Genomic DNA, 21609 nt, shown 5'->3' on the forward strand with positions numbered 1-21609 from the left:
CCCTGACCCCCAGCCCGGATCCAGCCCCGGTGTCCCAGCTCGCCCCGTCTGCGGCACCCACGTGGGGAGTGTCACTGCCCCGGCCTGACAGACTTTGCCCTGGCACTCGGAGCAGGGTTTGCCCTCCCTGCCGCGTCTCCGTGCTGACCCCAGAGGGGCCCTGAGCCCCGCCGGAGGGACACCGACGCTCGTACTGGGACGGACAAAAGGCCGGGGTGCCCGCAGCCCTCGGATGTGAGTGGCAGCGCGGGGCTCGGCGGTGTCCCCGGGCGCTGCCGAGGCCATGCTCAGGCTGCGCCTGCTGACGTGGGACGTGAAGGACACGCTGCTGCGGCTGCGGCAGCCCGTGGGCCAGAGCTACGCGGCCGAGGCTCGGGCCCAGGGGCTGCAGGTGCAGCCCGAGGCTCTGGGGCGCTCCTTCCGCGAAGTGTACGGAGCCCAGAGCCGGCGCTTCCCCAACTACGGCCACGGCCAGGGGCTCAGCTCCCGGCAATGGTGGCTGGACGTTGTCAAACAGAGCTTCAGGCTCTCGGGCGTGCAGGATGAGGCAGCCCTGACGAAGCTGGCAGAGAAGCTTTACCGCGACTACTGCAGCTCCAACACCTGGGAGCTGCTGCCGGGAGCCGCCGAGACCCTGAGCCGGTGCCGCCAGCTCGGCTTCCGCATGGGAGTGGTGTCCAACTTCGACGGGCGGCTGGAAGCCATCCTCTCGCACTGCAACCTGCGGCACCACTTCGAGTTCGTGCTCACCTCCGAGGCCGCGGGCTTCGCCAAGCCGGACGGGAGGATCTTCGAGCAGGCGCTGCGGCTCGGCAGGGCCCGGCCCGAGCAGGCGGCTCACATCGGCGATGACTACAGCCGGGATTACCGGGCGGCCCGGGCCGCGGGCATGCACAGCTTCCTGCTGCGGGCGGCCGGGCAGGCCGAGGGGCCCGAGGTGCCCCCCGAGCACGTCCTGCCCACGCTCAGCCACCTCCTGGCTCGCATCGAGAAGGAGTAGCTGCGGTTCGGAGGGCTCCAGTGCTGCTGCCAGTGCTGAACTGTCCTGACCTGAGATTTCTTGCTGCCAGGTGGGCAGGGAAGAGCAGCAAGTCTGGGCTGCCCTATGGAGCAGGAGGAGTGTTCATGCAATAAAACATTTCTGATGCCCAGCAGTGGAGCAGATGTGTTTCATGGCTCTAAGAACACCACAGAAGGTCAGCTGTGGTGTCTTCCCCTAACAGGGCTGGGACTGGGTCACTGCAGAGGTTGATTCTGGCAGGAGATGGAGGCGGATACTGAGGTTTATCCCTTCTCACTCACCCCCAGGACAGGCCTAAACATCTCCCAGTGCAAGTGGTGGCCCTGTCCCAGGGAAGCTTTGCCCACACAGAGCACCCAGGACACCCCTGCCCAGGCGCTGCACCCTCAGTGTACCCCAGCTTTGCCACCTCACCAATATCCCCCCCTTCCCAACAGCAGTAGGCAGGCAGGAGGTGCCTGCAGGTCTCCTGCTGTGGGCAAAACAGCCTGGAGCCGGGCAATTTCACTCAATGAATTGCCAATTAGCAAACTTTACTGATTCGAGTAGTGAGAAATAAAGATGACCCTTTAAAGATGATTTTAAACCCCTTTCTCTGGCTCAACTCCAGGCCTACACCTCTTCCTCCCTGCCTGCTGCCATCAGCTCCCCATGTTTGCACCACGTTACACTCAAACCCCACTGCCTTGGTACACTCAGTTTTGGTTTCTTTCTGCTGGTCTTTGCTTATTCCTCTGCCTGGACATGGCCACAGCCCCTCAGCAGTGCCCCTGTCCCAGCATGGTTCCCCCACAGGGGACAGCCCCCTGTGCTATCCCTGCTCTGCAGTGGGGTAGCTCCTTGCAGATGCGTCTCCAGCTGTGTCCCAGTCAGGGAATGCCAGAATCATTAAGGCTGCAAAAGACCTTAAGGCTGGAAAACACCTTGAGTCCAGTTGTTCCCCCAACACTGCCTAGGCCACCATTAAACCATGTCCTCAAGTGCCACATCCACAGTGCATTTTGAACCCCTCCAGGGTTGGTGACTCCATCACTGTCTTGGGCAGCCTGTGCCAGGGGCTGACCACCCTTCCTTCCAGTGAAGGAATTTTCTCCATGATCCAACCTAAACCTCTCCTGGCACAACTTGAAGCCGTTCCCTCCTGTCCTTTCACCATTGCTTGGGAGCAGAGCCTGACCCCCCTGGCTCCTCCCTCTTGCCAAGGAGTTGTAGAGCACACTATGTCCCTTTCCATGGGCCTCCTCCCTGCCACTTCTCCATACATATCTCTCACTATTTCTCCTCTTTTTTCCAGCCCACCAGCAGACTGGAAAGCTGCCTTTGGTGGGGCAGAAATCACACAATTCACCTAGGAGCAGCTGGCCCAGGCAGGCACTCCCAGACCACTCACCCCAGCAGAGGATGTAGACTCTGGGACGAGAGGAAAGCTGCAGAGAACACACAAGGACAGGTGTAGTGTGAAGGCAGGTGTTGTCTGAAGGGCCCTGGACACAGCCCACAGCCCTGCCCAGGCTCCCTTCCCCCGGGCACTGCACACACAGTCACACACGGGGGCCAAGTGAGATGCTCTGGTGTGCCACGGCAAAGACAGGGAACACGGGCTCCAGGAAGGCCTGGCGGTGGGAGAAGAGGATGGTGCAGGAGTCAGGGTCATAGAAGAGCAGCTCCCCCCCTGCAAAGTCCAGCAGGACCCCGATCTCTGCCGGGGCCTTGATCAGCTCCACGGGCTGGGGCTGCCCCGCGTGCAGGAACCGGAATTCTTTGTCGTAGCGTGAGAACACCCAGGAGGCGGCGTTGAAGCCCAGGCGGCCTTCGTTGGCAGAGCCCTTCCTGGGCACGGAGCTGTAGCACACCCCCAGCTTGTAGGCACAGCTCTGCTCCACGCTGACCTTCCAGGCACACACCCCCGAGTGGAAAGGAGCAGTGGCCAAAGCGTTGGGCCAGTGGTCAAAGCGCTCGGGGCAGCCCGAGTCCACCTTTGCTTTCTTGGGGCTGAAGGTCAGGGTTCTCTTGTCTTCTGACAGGCTGAGGTGAGGGCTCAGGGTTTTCTCATCGATGTGAATCTCCTGTGAGCCTGCAAGAGAAGCCATGTGATGAGCTCAGATGCAGTGGCCACCACCTGAAGCACCTGAGGTAGTCATGGCTGTGAGAAACACAAGCACAACCACCCTCTCCTCACACAGCGCTCCTGGGGCCCCTCTGCTCCCCGGGGTGACAGTGCTGGGGCTCAGGCTGGGTGCCAGAGCTTCTCCTCTCAGCCAGGGCCAGAACAAGGCAGAGACTCACCAAAGCCCAGACTCACCAGACACCTCTCCACCTTGCTCATCTTCCTCTGACCCTGGCCTGACTCCCCACAGAACAGAACTTAGCAGGTTTGGCTCACCTCACTTTTGGGAGAGATCCAAACTTAGTTCCTGTCCTTTCCCATCCCCATGGTGGGTGAGCAGGACCTGGCTGCTCCTCCCCCAGCCAGGGAAGCCAAGAGCCTGGCAAGCCTGGGAGGGCTGTGTGCAGAAAACCTGCAAAGCTGGAAAAACAGGACTGGAGAGGGCCGGGCAGGGAAATCTCTTTCATGCTACAAAGCCCCAGGTGTTGATCAACCCGCCCTGAGGTGCTGGGAGCAGCACAGGGAGCTGGCACCAGGCTTAGAGCTGAGCCTGGCTGTGACTGGATCTGGCTTAGCAGTGAAAGAAGAGGGTGCCCAGCTGCACAAACCCAGCCAGTAGCAGCCCAGGCTGGCCAGAGGACAGAGCACCCACTGTGGGTCTGCACCACTACAAAATCATGGAATCACAGGACTGTCGAGGTTGGAAAAGATCTCTAAGATCATGGTGCCCTGCCCTGGCTGCATGCTTCCCCCTGAGACCCCTCTGTGGGTTTGCAGCTGTGGAACTGCAGAAGTGTGTCCCTCAGTCCCTAAATTTATGAAGCAGGGGTGAGGCTGATGCCCAGCAGACTCATCTGCTCCTGAGGAGACCCAGTTCCTGCCAGCAGGTGCCCCTCCTGGTCCTGCCTTCCCCCACCCTCACTTTATTAATTTTGGGTCTTAAACCACCATGGAAACAGGGCTGGAGGGGTGACTCAGTGGCTCTGCCATCCCTGCCAGCAGCTCTACTGCATCATGCCAGTGCCAGCCATTGCCCAACACCTTCTGCTCAGCATCCAGGGCACAGCACAATGAGCCCTTAAAGAACCAAAGGATGACCTCAACAGGGTCATCCCAGAGCCCAGACCTGCTCCAGGACCCAGGTCAGCATCCCTCTAGCAGCAAACAGCACCCAGCAGCAGCAGCAGCAATGCTCCAGGGCTTCCTCAGGCTGCACCTGCCCAGGTGCTCCCTGGCAGATGAACAGAGGCTGAATTATCCCTGTGCAAATCAGTGCCATGCACCTGTGCATGTTAGATAGGAGTTATTGCAAGCAAGAGTGAGCCCAAAGAGGAGCTGAAGCCAGCACTTCCTTCAGCAGGAGCTGCCAGCCTCATTCATCTGATGATTTATTTCCCCACACAGCAGCCAAAGCTGAGCTCTCCACAGGGCTCGGGGCTGCCCACGCTGCTGCTGTGCAGGGCGGCTTTCCAGGAAGCCAAAGCTGCTCTGAATTCATAGAAAACACAGCAGCACCAGACTTAATCTTCCTCTGGCAGAAGGAGGGCACTAAACCTCCTGTTGTGTCACACACAGCTGACCTAGGGCTGCATCCTGGTGGCCCACAGCGCCCCAGTGACACCCACACTGCTCTGCTGTGGAGCTGCAGTTCCAGGGGAGCATCTGAGGGAGGGGAAGTGCTGGCAAAATAACAGCACAGTAATTCAGATCAGCAAATTTTGCCCCTCACACAAGTGTTTTGTCATGATTAAAGCTGGATTTTCACATATAATTCTGATGAATGATTCCACTGAATTTATCTCGCCCCCAAGTCTGTTTTCTCTGTGTCCTGTATCCATCAGGGTGGCCTTGGGACATGAGGGATACTGGGACAATAAATTCCCATGGTTAACAGCTCTGGGAAGCACATTTGTGTGAGCTGCAGCACATCTGGCTGCTTTTAAAAATCCAAGTTCCCATGAACTGAGATCCCTCCAAAAACGGTGCCAGGAGATTTACATCATCTTGTGGTGCAGGGAAGAATCTGCCAACCCCAAATAGAAGTGATGCAGAAGGCTGGATGCCAGGTGAAGGCATCAAAGGAATGATGTTTATTTTTGAAAGTGAAATAGAGGCCCTTTTGCAGCTACTTTCCAAGTATTTTAGAGGTTATGGAGTGAGCCATCAAGGCTTGGAATTTTCTGTTTTCAAGCAAATAAACAAGAGAGCCACCTGCTCACCTGCTTTTGGGAGAAGGGACCACAGAGTGACACTTCACATTACTGTGTCTTAAGGCAAGCTCAGACCACTGCTGTTAATATTAAATCTCCAAGGCTTGGTCCAGGGTGGCCTGGGGACTGATGAGATCCACAAGGATACACCAGGCATCCTCAGCATGCGATAATGACATGTGAAATGTAACCACACACTCAAAAAAACCCAAAGAGAATGAAATTCCTGTGTAATAAGTGCATCAGCATGCCCACCACAAGAATCAAATGCCCTAAAGTCATTACATTTCACAAGGATACTGTTGGGAGAGGAATCCTTACAAAAATTCTGTCCCAGCAAAGGAAATTAGGGAAAGGGTTCCTGTTTGACTCCACAGCTCTGAACATTGAGAACCTGCTTCACTGATTCTTTGAGGTAGAAAATCTTCACTGAATGGGCTGTTAAATAATGGAAGGGGCTGCCCAGGTGGTGGAATGACCATCCCTGGAGGTGTCCAAGGCACAACTGGACCTGGCACTCAGTGCTCTGGGCTGGGTGACAAGGTGGTGATCACAGGATGGACTGGATGGTCTTAGAGGTCTTTTCCAACCTGAACAACTCTGGGATTCTGTGACACTGTCAATGCACCACTGCAGGGACTGGCACAGAATCACAGAGTGATTTGGGCTGGAAGGGACCCTAAAGATCACCTAGTCCCAACCCCTGCAGGGACACTTTCCTCAACTGCCAGCACTCAGAGATTCCAAAGAGGGAAATTAATCACAAAGGGAGAACACCAGAATTTGCAGTAAACACATGATGGTAGTGCTTGATAGGCATAGACTCTCAAGCTAATACTTCAAACCATGAGAGCAATAAAAGCCTGAAGTGCAGACTTTGGAGACGGGCCTGGAAACAGGGGAAAACTGGAAACAGCTCATCAGAATCACAGCAAGATGAGCAGAAATCAGAAGTTTGTACAGCAGCTTTGGAAAAACCACACTAGGGATTGTTCACAAGGCAAATTATGAAGGACATTGCCATCTCTGAGAAACAAAAAGTGCATTTGAAATACTCTAACAGACTGAAACCAGAGTAAAAGCAAACATTTCACAACCAGCCATTCAAGCACATCACAGCCAGGGGAAAAATGTCTTTCCCTGCTTAACACAGCCAGCACCAACCAGGTAAACCAGTCCCAGAGCCTGTCAGTGGCCTGGCCAATGCCTCAGCTGCACAGCAGGGGCTGAGCCAGAGCACAAACACCTCCAGAACCACCAGCTCGTGCAAGCCACAACCTCATCCTGTGATCAGAACACTGCTCCATCTACTCACTGCCCCCTGCACTGAGCAGTATCACAGACACCCCCCAGAAGAAATCACCCTCTCAAAGTCCCCAGCAGCCCAATGCTAAACATTGTGAACAGAGATTTCTGTGACAGAGATTCCCACAGCAGCATCAGCTTTACTGCTGTCACCCAGAAACTCAGGAAACAGCAAAAGAAACCACACAATGTTAAAGCCACAGAGCTGATAAAATACGTAATATTTTCAAACTCCAGTTCTTCCTCAAGCCACAACTGCTTGGAGCCACCCCTACATCTCCCACAGCTGCTGCTGCCTCCCTGAATGGGCTCCAAGAAACAAGGAGGGGCTGGGAGAGCAGAGGGGCAGGACACAGTGTGAGGAAGTTTGGACACTGCGTGAGGGAGTTTGGACACAGCGTGAGGGAGCTTCTCTGGGCACAACACAAGAGAGGGTGCAGGAATCCCTGGAGCATGAGAGATCTGAGCAAGACACTGACCTGTGAGGCAGTAGAGCACAGCACAGGCCCACAGTCGATGCAGCAGTGGACTCTGAACACAGCTCTGATTAAAGTTTAACTTCAGGGACTCCTGGGGCTCCAAGATTCCCTCCGCCAGCTCTGTCCTAGCAAAGGAAAACAGGAGCTGTTTCAAAATACAATGATTTATTGTGCTGGGAGGTGTTTAAAAGATTACAAGGAGGTATGGCAGAGGTTAAAGAGGAGCTCTGGCTGCAGAGAGACCACAGCAGGGGTGTCTGGGCCAGCTCTCAGCCAGAGTGATACTTTCGGTTGGCTCTGCTCACAGTTCCTGGTGAAAGGGCTGCAGTGTTGTAAAACACATCCCAGCAGCCTGAGTCAACAGCTCCTCACTCAGCAGACACAGGGTAAATAAATGTGTCTGAGAGCAGCCATCAGGGTACCAGGGGAGCACAATGAACAGGCAGAGAATCAGATTTCCTCTATTGCCACGGTCTGGGCACAGAGCAAGCCAGGACACCAGGTTTCACCTGCACAGAGCCAGGGCTTTGCTGGCTCCTGTGGCCTGCAGAACTCCTGGTTGTGAGGACAGGCTGTGGCACAGGCTGCTGGGGATGTGCTGGGGCACACTCCATACTCTCCACAGGCACAAATACCCCTACAGGCCCTCTGGGCAGCACAGTGCAGCCAGGGCCAGCACCCTCACAGCAGCCACTGAAATATATAACTCAAATAAAATTAAATAGATTAAATAGAAACACAGCCACCAAGGTGCTTCCTCAGGAAGGGCAGCCCAGTGTCAGTGATGGGGCTGCTGGGGACACTGGGACCTGCAGCTGGCTCTCCCTGCCCGTGCAGAGCTGGGGAGATGCCAGGCCAGCCACCCCCTACACGGAGCACAGACCATCCCAGCTGCTGCCAACAGCCTGGCACAGGCCTGCTCCATCCCCCAGCAAGCCCTGGGGTTTTCTAAGGAGCTGCAAAAGTTCTCCCAGAAGCAAGGACTGCTGATCTGGGAAAGCACATGGAGCATCTTCAGGTGCAGCACAGCACAAGGAGCAGAGACAAGAGGCCACGCTGGCATCTCTGTGCTCTGTCCTTGTCCACAACAAAAGCAGCACGAGGGACAAAGGAGGTGTCATGGGGTGCCTGAGTCATGGCACACAGCACAGGAGCTGTGGGGATGCAGGTGTGGAGCAGGAGCAGGGAAAGCTTGGAGCAGGGTCAGGGAAAGGACCAGGAGCAGCCAGGTACTGACCTCTCGAAGATCTCTTGTTCTGCACGCTGGGGACAAGGAGAGAAAGAATCATCAGAGCTTAAATCCCCACAGAAGACACCCCAAACACAGCAAGCCCAGGACCTGGGGAGCAGTGTTCCCCTTCCTGAACCAGAGAAGCCACCCCTCACCCCAACCCCAGCCCTGGGGAGCAGCAGGAGCATCCAATATCCGTTTTCTTCACCTGCAGCGTTCCCAACTCTGAAAATGAGTGGGAATGGCTGAAGGCAACACATTACACATGTGGCTGGGACACTGTCTGCTGCTCCCTCTCTGTCCCCACCCCACTAGGGCAGGCTGCAGGAACAGCCTGTGCTCCCAGCAAACAACCCCAGGGCTTCCAGCAAAGGAGGGAGGCTGCAGAGGGACTAAGCCAAGAGTCAGGTGACTTCATGGTCAGTCCCACTTGTTTCTGTACCTGCTGGGCATCAGGCACTCTCAAGGTACAGCAAAGTGATAAGAAAATACCTGATCCCTGCTCAAATCCAAGCAGTGCACTTTGCATGCCTTCAGCTTTCCTGTGGCATGCCATGTGTTGATTCCAGAGAGGCACAAGTACCAACACTGACAGCACAAGGTGGAGAACACACGAAGCCCAAATTCCTTTCCAAAAGGAGAAACTGAGGGTGTGGCTGCTCTCTGCCACAGGCAGCTGATGGATCCTGGTCTCCATCCTCTCCTCTTTATGGTGCAGCTACAGCTCAGCACACCGAGGTGCTGGGACAGGATAGGAACTGCCTTTCCCACCAAAGGAGCATCTGCCCTCTTTCCATGGGACTGGGTCTGTTTTCCAAGCCAAACCACTGCTCCTCTCCTGACAAATTTACATGTGGGAAGCAGAGGCTGAGCATGGTGGTGGCAAGGCAGAGGTCCTGCTCACATCTAAAATGAGAGGAATCACTTGGGTGAACCCAGATGATTCAATAACCAGAGAAGGAACTGAGCAAGGGGAAGCACAGGCTGCTTTGCACGGCAAATGTCCCTAACAGGGCTAAGCCAGGCAACACAGGGGACTTTCCAGAAGAGCTGCAGGTGTTCCCAAGGGTCAGTTTTGATTAACTAGACACTAAAAAACTGGTGGCACAACTAACTGTTGTAAGAGCAGCTCACAACCCAGAGCTGTCCTGGCTGTCCAGCCTAAGGGCAACTACAAGGCCAGAATTTGGAGACCTGAACGTGGGTGGTTCTGGACCTCATTGCAAGCAAGAGCAGGATCGGGCAGAGCAGATGCTCTAGGAACCACCAGAAACCACAGGGGCTTATCAGGATCAGGTCAAGGAGGTTCCCTGAACCAGACCTGAAAATATCTGCAAATGGCCTGCCCAGGGAGGTGGTGGAGTCACCATCCGTGGGTGTGTTTAAAAAAAGCCTGGATGTGGCACTGGGTGCCAGGGTTTAGTTGAGGTGTTAGGGCATGGGTTGGACTTGATGATCTTTAAGGTCTCTTCCAACCCAGTGATTCTTTGTGTGATTTCTGTGATCCTTCACCTGTGAATTCTGTGAATTCTTGATGTCCTGCCCACCTCTGCCTCCCTGCTGGCAGCACAGCAGCTGCTGAACTCTGCATTCAAGTCCCATAACAAGATGTGCAGGTCAGCTCTGGGCTGCCTGACTCACAGTACTCACCAGCAGGCCCTGGTCATCCAGGTTGGTGATCATGTCCACCAGGTAGGTGCGGAGGGCACCCAGCTTGTGCAGAGCCTCTGTCCAGTGCACCTGCTGGGTGAGGATGCTCTGGTGTGCCCTCTCCTCCTCGGCATGCACCCTCTCCAGCAGCCGCTGCTCCTCGTTCTCGCAGGCCTTCCCCACCAGGAGCAGCCTCTGCACCACCAGCTCCCGCGCCGCGCTGGCCGCGCTCTGCCAGGCAAGGACACAGCGGGAGCATCAGCCCTGCTCCAGCCCCGAGCGCAGCCCCAGCTGCTCTGACCGTGCTCCTGGGGCTCAGCCATCGGTGCTACTCTGTAAACTGAGCCCACGGCACCATGTCAGCCCAAACCTGCCCCCACTGCCTCCTCAGCCAGCCCCAGTACCTAAGTGACACCCTGTGAGGGACCAGAGTTCTGTCCTCAGCAAATCTCCAGAGATTCACTGTGGGCGAAGACAGGAGAACAGGCTGAGACAGCTGGGGGTGCTCAGCCTGAAGGAAAGACACCAGGGAGAACTTACAGCCCCTTCCAGTGCCTAAAGGGGCTCCAGAACAGCTGGAAAGGGGCTTAGGACAAGAGAGAATGGCTTCCCACTGCCAGAGGGCAGGGTTAGATGGAATATTGGGAAGAAATTTTCCTTGCAAGGGCAGTGAGGTGCACAGGGTGCCTAGAGAAGCTGTGGCTCCACCTGCAAGTGTCCAAAGCCAAGCTGGATGGAACTTGGAGCAAGCTGGCATAGTGGGATGTGTCCCTGCCTATAGTAGGGGGTTGAAACTGAGTAGTTTTTAAGGTTCCTTCCAACCCCAACCAGTCTGGGATTCTATGATTCTATCACTGTCCTCTGTCCTCATCCTAAGTGACAAGGAACAAATAAAATAAACCTAGGAATTCTAAAGCACTGATCCTAGTAGGATGTGTGATTGTTGTACACTCACACCATTGTCTGTGCACATTTTCTAGGCAAATGAAGCAGGAATTCCAGGCACACCCTGGCATTCCATTTCCACAGCCGCATCCCGACATTTCCTCCCCCCGGGAGCTGAGCATCCCTTCCGGGAATGGCGAGCAGGGAGCAGGCAGGGCCAGCCCCGGGGACTCACCTGGACGCCCTGGTCTTTGGCAGGCAGCACCTCGTCCACGTGCCGGGCGATGGCCGCGCTCTGCAGCTGGATCCGCTCACAGCGCTCCACGAGCTTGTTCTGGGGCACGGAGCAGTGCGGGGATGGGTGCGGAGATGGACGGGGCCCCGAACCTCGGCAGACACCCCACACCCACACCCGGTCCCCTGCACCACCCCACAGAGAGCCCCCATCCCCTCGGGGGACCCCGAACAGCCCCACACCCACCAGGACCCCACAGCTCCCACACCTGTCGGAAGCCCTCGCAGAGACCCCGTCCCCATCCCTGGGTGGGCCCGCACCCGCCAGGGGCTCCTTCAGAGCACCCAGCTCCCCGTGGCAACCACCGGCACGGCCCCACCCGTGCCAGGGACCCCCGCATGGCCCCACACAGTCCCAGGGACCCACACAGCCCCAGGGACCCCACACCCGGTCTGGGACCTCCACACCCTGCCAGGGACCCCCGCGGCCCCACACACCCCTAGGAACCCCACACAGCCCCAGGGACGTCCATACCCTACCAGGAACCTCCACACCCGGTCTGGGACCTCCACACCCTGCCAGGGACCCCCGCGGCCCAACACACCCTCAGGAACCCCACACCCCGTCCGGCACCTCCACACCCCGTCAGGGATCCCTGTGGCCCCATACTCCCACCGGGACCCCCACACACACCCAGGGAGCCCCATGTCCCCCCAGGGACGCTCATACCCACCCAGGAGCCCCTACACTCCCCGCATGCCCGCCCGGACCCCCCGTCCCGCCGGAACTCCCCGGCCCCGCACGGCCCCTCTGCCCCCCCAGCCCCGGGCTCCCCTCAGCCAGCCCGACCCGGCCCGGGGTCCCGCCGCTCACCCGCAGCCGCTCGGCCCGGGCCATGCTGTGCCCGCACCTGCCGCGGGGGCGGCGGCTCCGCCCGGCCGCGCTCGGCGCTCCCAGCTCGGCTCCGCCCCGCCCCGGCCCCGCCGGGAGCCGGCAGCGGGCGGCGGCACGGGCGGGACGGCGCCGGGGCCGCTGAGGGTGAGGGTGAGTGTGCGGCGGGGCCGGGCCGGGCCGGGCCGCGGGGCTGCCCCAGCGCAGGGACGCGGCTCTTCACAAACCTTTCCTCACAAAACCTTCCCGAGGGCTGCCCTGCCTCGCCCCTGCCAGCGGCACATGGCACTTGAGGGGGGCTCCCTCGGGATGCTCCCGTCACGGGGACCCGCGATGCTCCCATCGAACCCCACAGGGACACCCCCATCACAGGACCCAGAATGCTCCCACTGACCCTCACAAGGCCACCCCCATCCATAGAAACCCAGGATGCTCCCATTTAACCCCACAGGGACACCCCCATCCCAGGGGACCCAGGATGCTCCCACTGACCCTCACAAGGCCACCCCCATCCATAGAAACCCAGGATGCTCCCATTTAACCTCACAGGGACACCCCCATCCACAGAAACCTGCCAGCACCACCGTGGGGTCACACCCAGCTCCAGGAACCCAGGGTGTCCCCCATTCTCCCCAAAGCCAAACACCCTCCTCGAAGGCATGCTTATTGCCCCATGAGGATGGGGCAGCTCTGCTGGGGTCCCTGTGCTGCTGCTGTGGTTGTTGACATTCCTTATCCCAGGGCACAGGTTTCACTGCAGAGCCTGGACAGGTGGAGGCAGCAGCATGGCTTATTTTTCAAAAGCAATTCAGTAAAAAAGGTGTTTGATTTCTGTCAAGTGATGCATTTGGGGGGAAGGGAGGATAAAGGCATCCTCCAACGTGAAACTCAGGCTGCTGAGGTGAAGCTTGGTGTGGATCAGTTGTTGTAGGATCTCTTGAGTTTTTAGAGCTTTGTGGTGGAGCTGATGGATAAATGTGTGTCAGGATACAGACAGCAAAACCTTGGATTAACGTCCTGCCTGAGTGCTGTTCTCATCCAGGATGCAGAAAAATCTGCTCTTTCTTGCAGTGAAGAAGAGGCAGGAGAACAGTGAGACACAGGACAAAGCTCCCACCTTCCCTGCAGCCTCCCCTGGCCTCGGGCAGCTCCAGATGTGCAGGTAGGCATGAACATGAACTAAGTGCTGGTTGGAAACAGCAACCATCATTAAAACCTCAGAATTCCCGCCTTAGCTTTTCCTAGAGTCTTGTTTTGCAACTTCCAGAGTTCTCCCACTGTCAGAGAAAAATCTCATTCCTGATGGACTGAAATGATTGGGGCACTCAGTCTGATTGAAAGAATAAATTGCCAAATTAACACAGCCCCTCAGCTGTGAGATTGATCATTCCTCACATCTTTGGAACATGCAAACTCATGGATAGAACAGCAGGAGATTAACTGGGTATTACTAATTGCTAATCACAAAGGCTGTCAGGGTAAAATTAGAAAGGGAATTTTGTTGAAACCTTTTGCTCAGTGCTTCCAGGATTTGGTTTTCACTTTTTTTTTTTTTTTTTTTTGTGGGCAGAACCTTCAAGCAATTTTTTGCTGGAAAAAGCAGATTGGCTTTTTTTTTCCCCTGATTTTGATTAGCAAAATGCTGCAGCCGTGGAAGATGGGCATGCCAGCAGACTAAATCCAATTAGTGTGCCTTGAGCTAAGCTGCAGCAGTTATTGTCTGTGACAATTCACTGTCACTGAGACTGGTTTCTGCTGGGTCTGTGAGGACATGGGGGAGGTGCTGCTCCTCACCTGGCTGGGTCTGCAGGCTCTGGCTGTGCTGAGCCCTCTGTGGAGGGACCAGCCTGGCCCCAGCCTGGCCAGCAGCTGTTTGCTGAATGCATCTGGGTTATCCTCATGCTCTTGCCGTGCCTGGAAGTGGTGTATGGACCTGGAAACTCTTCCCAAAGTGTTCCTCAGCTCAGGAAAAGATCACTTCAAGCATTGCCAGGCTGCCTCAGTTGAGTGGGGCTGCCTGTGCCTGCACTTGGTCCCACCGGTTGCTGTACAGCTTCAGTCTGAAGGTGTTTGCCTTCTCCAAGCCAAACACTGGGATCTCCAGGATGTATGGAAGATCAGGAAGATCCAGATCCAGGAGTAACAGGAGGTGTAAAGAGTGACAGGCAGCAGTCCCATGTCTGTTGTGATCTCACCAAGCTTGGGCATTTTTAAGCTCAGTGTGAGGTCCCAGTGACCTCACCCTGCTGCTGGCTCTGCTCTAAGCTAAAGGTTCCACACAGGACCTCCAGATGTCCCCTCCTCTGAGGTTTTCTCCTTACTCTGAATGGAGTTAGGATGTAGATAACACATTACCAGCACCTTATCCTGTATGTGTGACAAACAGAAACCCCTCTGGATCCCTGGTGGTGCCCTGTCCCCTCACCCACAGGTCCTGTCCCCACAGCAGGTGCCCGAGGTGCTGATGTGACACCCACCACTGGCTGCCAGGACCATGGGGAAACTGCAGAGTAAAATCAGCTTCCACACCACCAAATACAGGTAAAGCAATGCTGGGAGATCAGGTTTTGTTAATAAACCAAGTGTGAGAGTGAAGAGAGCACAAATGAGCAGAGAATATGGCAGGCACAGGGGTTTAGTTTCATTATTAGATGTTTGAACCAGATTTTCGTTTCTAATCCTCACTTTTAAAGTCTGCTCAGCTTTTTGGGGGGCTGAAATCCCAAGTGTCACTTAAAGGAATGGCCAAGCACATAACCATGGCAGTGGTTGTGCTCTGTGATGGCTGAGGCAGAGCTCTGAAGGGGAACAGCTCCAAATACCCAAACTGTTTTGCTGTGTCCTCAGAGCCTGTCACCAGCCTTCATGGCCAAGATGAAATAATTCAGTCCCTGGCAGCAGGGAGAGGGTTCTGTGCCTGGAGAGCATTACAGGGTGGCACTGGGGGGACTCGTGGCCAGGGAGGTGTCACAGCAAAGAGCAACAGAGCCTGACCCATGTGAGGACTGTGGAGGCTGAGCCTGACCCATGTGAGGACTGTGGAGGCTGGTGAGGTCAAAATCTCTTTTCTTCTTTGCACCAGCACAGAGTGAGCAACAATTAAATATTCAGCAGCTCTGGAGCTGGTATAGGTCTGCTCCATCTCACAGCCTCTCTCTGGCTTTCCAAGACAGATGTTGTTGTGTCAGAAGGTGCCAGAGGTGCCTGGGAATGGCACCTGACCTCTCCTGCCAGCCCCTGCAGCTCCCAGTGCTGTCCCTGTTCCTCTGCAGGGCCGAGGGCTCCGTGGGACAGACGGGACCCGCTGGTGCCTCCCGGCAGCACAGCCCTGCTCACACTGATGCTGTCACCTCTGTGGCTGCCCTCAAACCAGACCTGTGTGTGTCAGGAGGAAGGGATAAGGTGAGGTATCCCCTGGGACAGGATACTACATCAACAGCTTCAAAAATCAGGTTGAAATGTGAGCTTTGAACATTTCCGTGGATTGTGGCAATGTCGGTGCCTGGATTTAGAAAGGAAATATGAGCTTAGAGTGAGGGCACACCCTTGAAGCACATGGAATCAAATTTTGTAACCTCTCCAGAGCTCATATCACATCAAATGCTCCCACCCAGGCTTGGAATCACCAGACTGACTCTTACATCACCTGTCTTTAAGGGCAGCTGTCAGTGCTCTAGGAGCTGAAAACCAGAGGAACCTGTTCTCTGTGCTGTGGACTGTGCACAAGCCTTGGTATGACATATCCTCCCTGCCCTGCTCTCGTGCTGACCCCTGTCCCTGTCCCTGCAGAGTGTGGCTGTGTCCAGCTGGAGGTCTGGGGCTGCCCTGCGCCGCTTCACCGGCCACGAGCGCGAGGTCACCAAGGTGAGAGAGCTGGGGACCCAGGAATGATGGAGCACTGGTTTGTGCTCCAAGAAAGGTGGGATCAGGGTATTCCTGGTGTCCAGCTGGGGATGGTTGGGCTGGATGACCTTAAAGGTCTTTTCCAAACTTAATGATTCATGATTCTGTGATCAGAACACATTAGGTTTTTCCCAAGGTCCCAACAGATACTTTTGGAAGCAGCATGGAGTGTTGCATTCAGACTAAACAGGGCTGCAGGAGGTCTGGATGTGAGCTTGTCTTCCCTTCCAAGATACTGTATAGCAAAAGCTCAGGATAAATTATGAGGTCAAACTTTTGATGCAGAGATGCCATTCACTTTTCTTCAGGCCTCATTCTACTAGACCTTACATTATTCCACAAATCAGCCATGCCTGGCTGAGACATTCTGGGAATACCCATGCCATGTGCCATAGCTGGCATATTCTGGGAATGGCGGGGCTTTAATTTCCTTTCTGGAATTGAGATGACAAAGCCAAGCAGGCTTCTGGGAGAGCAGAGGGGCTGTAGCCATGCGTGGTGTGGCCACTGCACCTCCACAGGGGTCCCCTGGGCTGTGGGTACTGCAAAGACAAAGGGGGCTTTGTTCACCTCAGTGCTCAAAACAGCTGTGCACTGGGCTCATTTGGGTTTGTAAGGATGTTTTTCCTATAAAAGGAATGGTTTCTAAAACAAGACCTGAGAGCACCCATCCACCATCCCAGGCTCTGAGGGGATACGGGACAGAGTTGGGAGGCCAGGCTCTCCCCAGTCGTGTTCCTGCATGTGTTGGGCTGTGGCAGGACAGCAGCAGAGTTGTGCTGTCCCTGTGAGCTGGGTGTGAGGATGAGCAGCTTCTCCTTCTGTCCTTGGCAGGTCACCTCAGCCCTTGACTCCAACAGAGTCTTCAGCGCATCCCGGGACAAGACAGTGATGATGTGGGAGCTTCACGGGACGTCAGGGCCAAGCCAGCACTTCCCAGGACATGACCTGGTTGTTACTGGACTGGCTGTGAGCCCAGGTGAGGGACATTACACTCCCACTCCCCATGGGCTGACTGACAGTGTTTCATGCCCTGTTTTTGATGTTAACTTGTGGTTGCAGACTCCTCCCAGCTGTGCACGGGCTCCCGGGACAACACCGTGTGCAAGTGGGACACCGAGACCGGGGAGTGTCTGGGCAGAGCTGCAATCTCCAGGAACCTGGTAGGATCTGCTGGTTCCTCCAATCCCATCCCATTATCCATCTCCCTGCCTACATTGTTATTTCACAGAGGGGATTTTCTGGGAGCTTGGTGCCAAAGGGAGCCCTTGGGACACTGTGCACCTGGGCAGGCTCAGCTTGAGGCTGGTTATTCTTCTCCAGGTAACAACACAGGAGCACAAAGGTACCAAGAGACTCGTGGCCATTTATCAATGCTCTGTCTCAGAGCTGTTTGGAAGCACACAGTCATGGAATCACTGAGGTTGGAAAAGATCTCTAAGACAGAGTCCAGCCATACCCCCAGCACTGCCACAGCCACCATTAACTCATGTCCCCAAGTGCCACATGGCACTACATGGCTTTTAAATCCCTCCAAGGATGGTCACTCCACCATTGCCCTGGGCAGCCTGCACCAATGCCTGACCACCCTTTCAGCAAATTTTCCCCAGTATCCAACCTAAACCTCCCTTGGCACAACTTGAGGCAATTTCTTTTAATTGCTTGTTCCCTGGGAGCAGAACCTGACCCCCACCTGGGCTGCACCCCCTGTCAGAGAGTTGTGGAGGGCCAGAAGATCCCCCTGAGTCTCCTTTTCTCCTGGCTGAACAAGCCCCATGCAGTGGGGCTGCATTCCCTCCTGTACCAGCCCAGATCTGGTGTGGGTACCACCCCTGGTGCCTGTGCTGTCCCTGCTCCCATGGCTCTGTGTCCTGCTGCTGGCACCTCCCAGCCTCAATCACCCCCAGCAACCCCACTGCGACTGCACCTGGCAGGGAAGCAGAAAAAGTCTTCATCCAACATTTCCAGCTCCCAACCCAGCAGGAGGAAGGAGGGGATGAGAGCTCAGTGGTTCCATCCTCAGGCAGACACAGCCTGGACTGCAGACAGAGGTGGCTCCTGCTCATCCTTCCCTTTCCACAGGTCACACACCTGTGCTGGGTTCCTGGGGAGCCTTATGTCATCCAGACCTCAGAGGATAAAACCACCAGGTAAATTCTCCCTGTGGCCAGAGAGCAGGGAGGTACAGCCCGAGGCTGTTGTGGGGTTGGTTGTCATGGATCCTGCTGCTGTGGCTAAAAGCCACCTGCCAGCTCACCTGGGAGTGTGACCTCCAGCCAGGGACAGGGGCTGGGAGCAGCACTGGGTGGTGACTGGGGGTGAGAAGGAGAATTGGTGAGAAAGAAAGCTGCAGAGTGATGCAGCATGGATAAATGCAGGGAGAGCTTGGGAGCAGCCGGGGCAGAGCTGTGGGCACAGCTGGTGTGTGCGGGAGGGCTCAGAGGGAAGCCACGGCGGTGATGATGCCTCAGGGTCCCTCTGCTGTCCCTGCAGGGTGTGGGACAGCCGGGAGCTGCAGGTGGCGCACACGTTCCCAGCCAAGCAGCACATCCAGACGTGCTGTGACGTGAGCCAGGACGGGCGGTACTGCCTCAGCAGCAGCAGCGGCTCCGCCGGCCACGGCGCCGAGGCCACCGTGAGTGCCCCAGCCAGCCCTGGGCTCTGCTGCCTCCCCTCCCACAGCCATGGCACACAGGGAGAGCAGCACAGCACTGCTCGAGGGTCTGAGTGCTCCCACTGCCTTGGCCTTGGCGTCTTCCTGCCTCTCCCTTTGGGAAATTTTGCTTGGAGAATATCAGCAGTTATGCCTCCTGCTTAAACCACTGGGATTTGCCCCATCCCTGGAAGTGTCCAAGGCCAGGTTGGATGGGACTTGAAGCACCCTGATCTAGTGAGGATCTAGTGAGTGGCATCTGTGCCCATGGCAGGGAGTTGAAACCCTTTAAGGTTCCTTCCACCCCCAACCAGTCTGGAATTTCATTTCAGTAAAACACACAGGGAAAAAACAATGGATGCCATTGAGGAACACAAGGTTCTTGCAGAAATTCTATAAGGAATCCCTTGTTCCAGCTGTTTCCAAACCAGGGATTTGGTCCTGCAGATTTTCAGCCCTGTGTGTGAGGATCAAGAGGATGAAACCATCCCATCCCAGGGTGGGCAGGGCTGAGATTGGGAGCAGGCTGGACATTTCTTACCTGCCTGCACACCTTAGCTTGTTGGCTGTAATGGGTGTCCTCATCCCATGTCCTCAGTCACCAGTGGTGAAAATCCTTTGGGCTTTGATATTCTCCAGGACTGTGAGCATGAGCAGGGACAAGGGCAGTAGCCTTGGCACTCTGAGGATTGGTGAGGAGCTCTTTTATCCCAACCCACCTTCCTGTCTTGGTAAAACAACCCCATGCTGGCAGAGCTGGGGCTCTACCACTGCCTGTTTCTGCAGCTCTGGGACCTGAGGCAGACCAGGGACCGAGTGTGTGAGTACAAAGGGCATTTCCAGACCACCACCTCCTGTGTCTTCCTGCCCCGGGGCCCCACGCTCGCCCCCAGCATTGCCACATCCTCCAGCGACAGCACAGTGAAGGTCTGGGACCAAGGCACTGCAGGTAGGGGAGGCTCCTGCCCCCTCTGTGCTCCTTTCTCCTGGATAACAAACCCACTTCCCTCGTGGTGGTGGGCAGGGTGACTGCTGCAATCTCTGGAGTTCACTCCAAGCCTGCAGGGCAGGGTGGAGAAATGCCCTGGAGCAAAGCCAGGGCTCAACAAACATGAAGGAGCTGCATGTCTCAGGTGACAGGAATCTTCTCTCAGCTGAAAGGAAGAATTACCAGGCAGCTTTTAAAGATACATCTGAGTTAGGCCATGAAAGGACAAATGATAAAAAGGAAAAAGAACAGGGGAACTCCAGAGATTTCTGCAGGTACAAGTAGAAAGTTGTAAGGAATAGAATTTGTATTGGAGGACAGGGTCCCAGCCTCACCCTCATTTTGGTTGTCCTCTTGAAGGGGAATCGTGGGCATTTTGGGGTTAAACCTGGTGGTGAGGGTGAGTCCCTCCCCGAGTTGGACACAAAGGGGTTTGTTTGCCTGCCAAGCCCTGCCATGGCAGCAGGTTCTTAGTAACCCTTGTGCTGCAGGCAGAGACCTCTTGGGAGCTGTTCAGGTTCACAGCATGAGACACTCCCCAGGGCTAAGCCCCTCTCCAAGGGAACTCATTTAAGATGGGATGAAAATAGAAACCTGAGGCTTTCCTGCAGAGAAGGACCTTCTGTTCTCTTACCTGTTCCTTTCCTGTGCACCCAGGGTGGCTCTGGGGTGGCAGCAGCTTTGATCCTCTTGCCTTCCCAGCTGGGTGAGCCATAATCCAGCTGCTCTGGGAAGGGTGCAGGTCACAGGAGAGGCAGCTGCCTGTGGCCCCAGGCCAAGTGCAGCTCTGTCTGCAGCTCAGCCTGGGGCTGGGGTCTCTGCACAAACTGTCTCAGGGGGTTTAATAACAGACACAAACAAAAAGAAATAAGATTTACACAGGAGCCTCTTTCCCTCTTGGAGATTCATTAAAACCACGTGGTGAGTGTAGCACAGCCCTTAGGAAAACTGTCAGAAATTTGGGAGAAAAAGGAATGTTGGAAATGGCTCCAGGGACATCCTGCAGCTCTGCCCAGTGGGGCTGTAGGTCCATCCAGCCCTGCTTCCCCTCCCAGGAAGGGGCAGAGCCTGACCCCAGTGTGGATCCCTGTCAGCCACTGCCTGACTGGGCAGTGCACAGGGGTGAGAGTCTACTAGGGGCACATCCCAAGGTGCTGAAGTGTGGATCCAGGCAGCACTCACCCCTCTCAGGGGAGCAGAGCCTGGAGCTGGGAGGTTGGTGTGGCCCTGCCCCATCTCAGCCAACCCAGCCTCCCTCCCTCGTCCCTTCCCTTGCAGCCTGCCTGGCCACGCTGTGCCTCGAGGGCTCGGGCCCGCTGGCCTCGCTGGCCGCCTGCGACAGCTGCACCCTGCTCTGCGCCAGCTCCAACTCCGGCATCCACGTGCTCCGTGTGAGGGGCGGAGCGGAGCTGGCCCTGGAGGAGGTGGCAGCGTTCTGAGCACCGGAACCCCGTCAGACACTGTCCCTGGAGGAGGTGGCAGCGTTCTGAGCACTGGAACCCCATCAGACACTGGCCCTGGAGGAGGTGGCAACGTTCTGAGCGCTGGAACCCCGTCATTCACTGTCCCTGGAGGAGGTGGCCGCGTTCTGAGCTCGGGAACCCTGTCAGACACTGTCCCTGGAGGAGGTGGCAGCGTTCTGAGCACTGGAACCCTGTCCCTGGAGGAGGTGGCAGCGTTCTGAGCACTGGAAGGCCCTGTCAGATTGTCCCTGGAGGGGATGTGACCCCCAAGAGCTGCCCTCACGGTGGGCAGCAGGGACTCTGTGCCTGTGGGGCACGGCAGCAGGGCTGGGGAGTTGCTGGTTGGTTTGTGGGTGACACAGGGAGGCATCAGAGCTGTCCAGGAGAAAAGCCAAACCCAGTGAGCCCTCAGGCCAAGCTCCTGCTCCTGACTGAGCCTCCTGCATTTTCCTTACAAAGCCTCCCTGCAGCCAGAGAGAGGCACAGGATGGGCAGAGAGGGGAGATGAGACACCAGGACCAAGGGACAGATACTTGAGCACCAGGCTGAGCACACACAGCTGGACCTGGGCTTGGACCACAGGAGACT

General features: G+C 56.2%; 3 protein-coding genes and 1 long non-coding RNA gene across 4 annotated transcripts; 3 read left to right on the top strand and 1 right to left on the bottom strand.

Moving 5' to 3' along the window:
• The first annotated feature begins 282 nt into the window (after positions 1–282).
• HDHD3 (haloacid dehalogenase like hydrolase domain containing 3) lies at positions 283–1151 on the top strand. Its single transcript, XM_054646235.2, has one exon. It carries the CDS (start codon positions 284–286, stop codon positions 998–1000), a length of 717 nt encoding a protein of 238 aa, XP_054502210.2. The 5' UTR covers position 283; the 3' UTR covers positions 1001–1151.
• A 378-nt stretch (positions 1152–1529) lies between these two features.
• BSPRY (B-box and SPRY domain containing) lies at positions 1530–12065 on the bottom strand. Its single transcript, XM_054646691.2, has 6 exons — positions 11997–12065; positions 11124–11222; positions 10004–10234; positions 8360–8385; positions 7123–7247; positions 1530–3095 (listed from the first exon to the last, which is right to left on the bottom strand). The coding sequence occupies exons 1-6, from the start codon at positions 12018–12020 to the stop codon at positions 2563–2565; spliced, it is 1038 nt and encodes a 345-aa protein (XP_054502666.1). The 5' UTR covers positions 12021–12065; the 3' UTR covers positions 1530–2562.
• Positions 12066–12093: 28 nt separating this feature from the next.
• LOC143695572 (uncharacterized) lies at positions 12094–14553 on the top strand. Its single transcript, XR_013184936.1, has 3 exons — positions 12094–12167; positions 13086–13176; positions 14461–14553. It is a non-coding gene; the product is annotated as an uncharacterized LOC143695572 (long non-coding RNA).
• Positions 14554–15224: 671 nt separating this feature from the next.
• WDR31 (WD repeat domain 31) lies at positions 15225–21075 on the top strand. Its single transcript, XM_054646449.2, has 8 exons — positions 15225–15416; positions 15804–15878; positions 16752–16896; positions 16980–17080; positions 18000–18067; positions 18411–18552; positions 19357–19519; positions 20837–21075. The coding sequence occupies exons 1-8, from the start codon at positions 15225–15227 to the stop codon at positions 20995–20997; spliced, it is 1047 nt and encodes a 348-aa protein (XP_054502424.2). The 3' UTR covers positions 20998–21075.
• Positions 21076–21609: the final 534 nt, after the last annotated feature.

The sequence above is a fragment of the Agelaius phoeniceus genome, chromosome 21 (assembly GCF_051311805.1).
Source record: "Agelaius phoeniceus isolate bAgePho1 chromosome 21, bAgePho1.hap1, whole genome shotgun sequence".
In the NCBI taxonomy this organism is placed as follows: Eukaryota; Metazoa; Chordata; class Aves; order Passeriformes; family Icteridae; genus Agelaius; species Agelaius phoeniceus.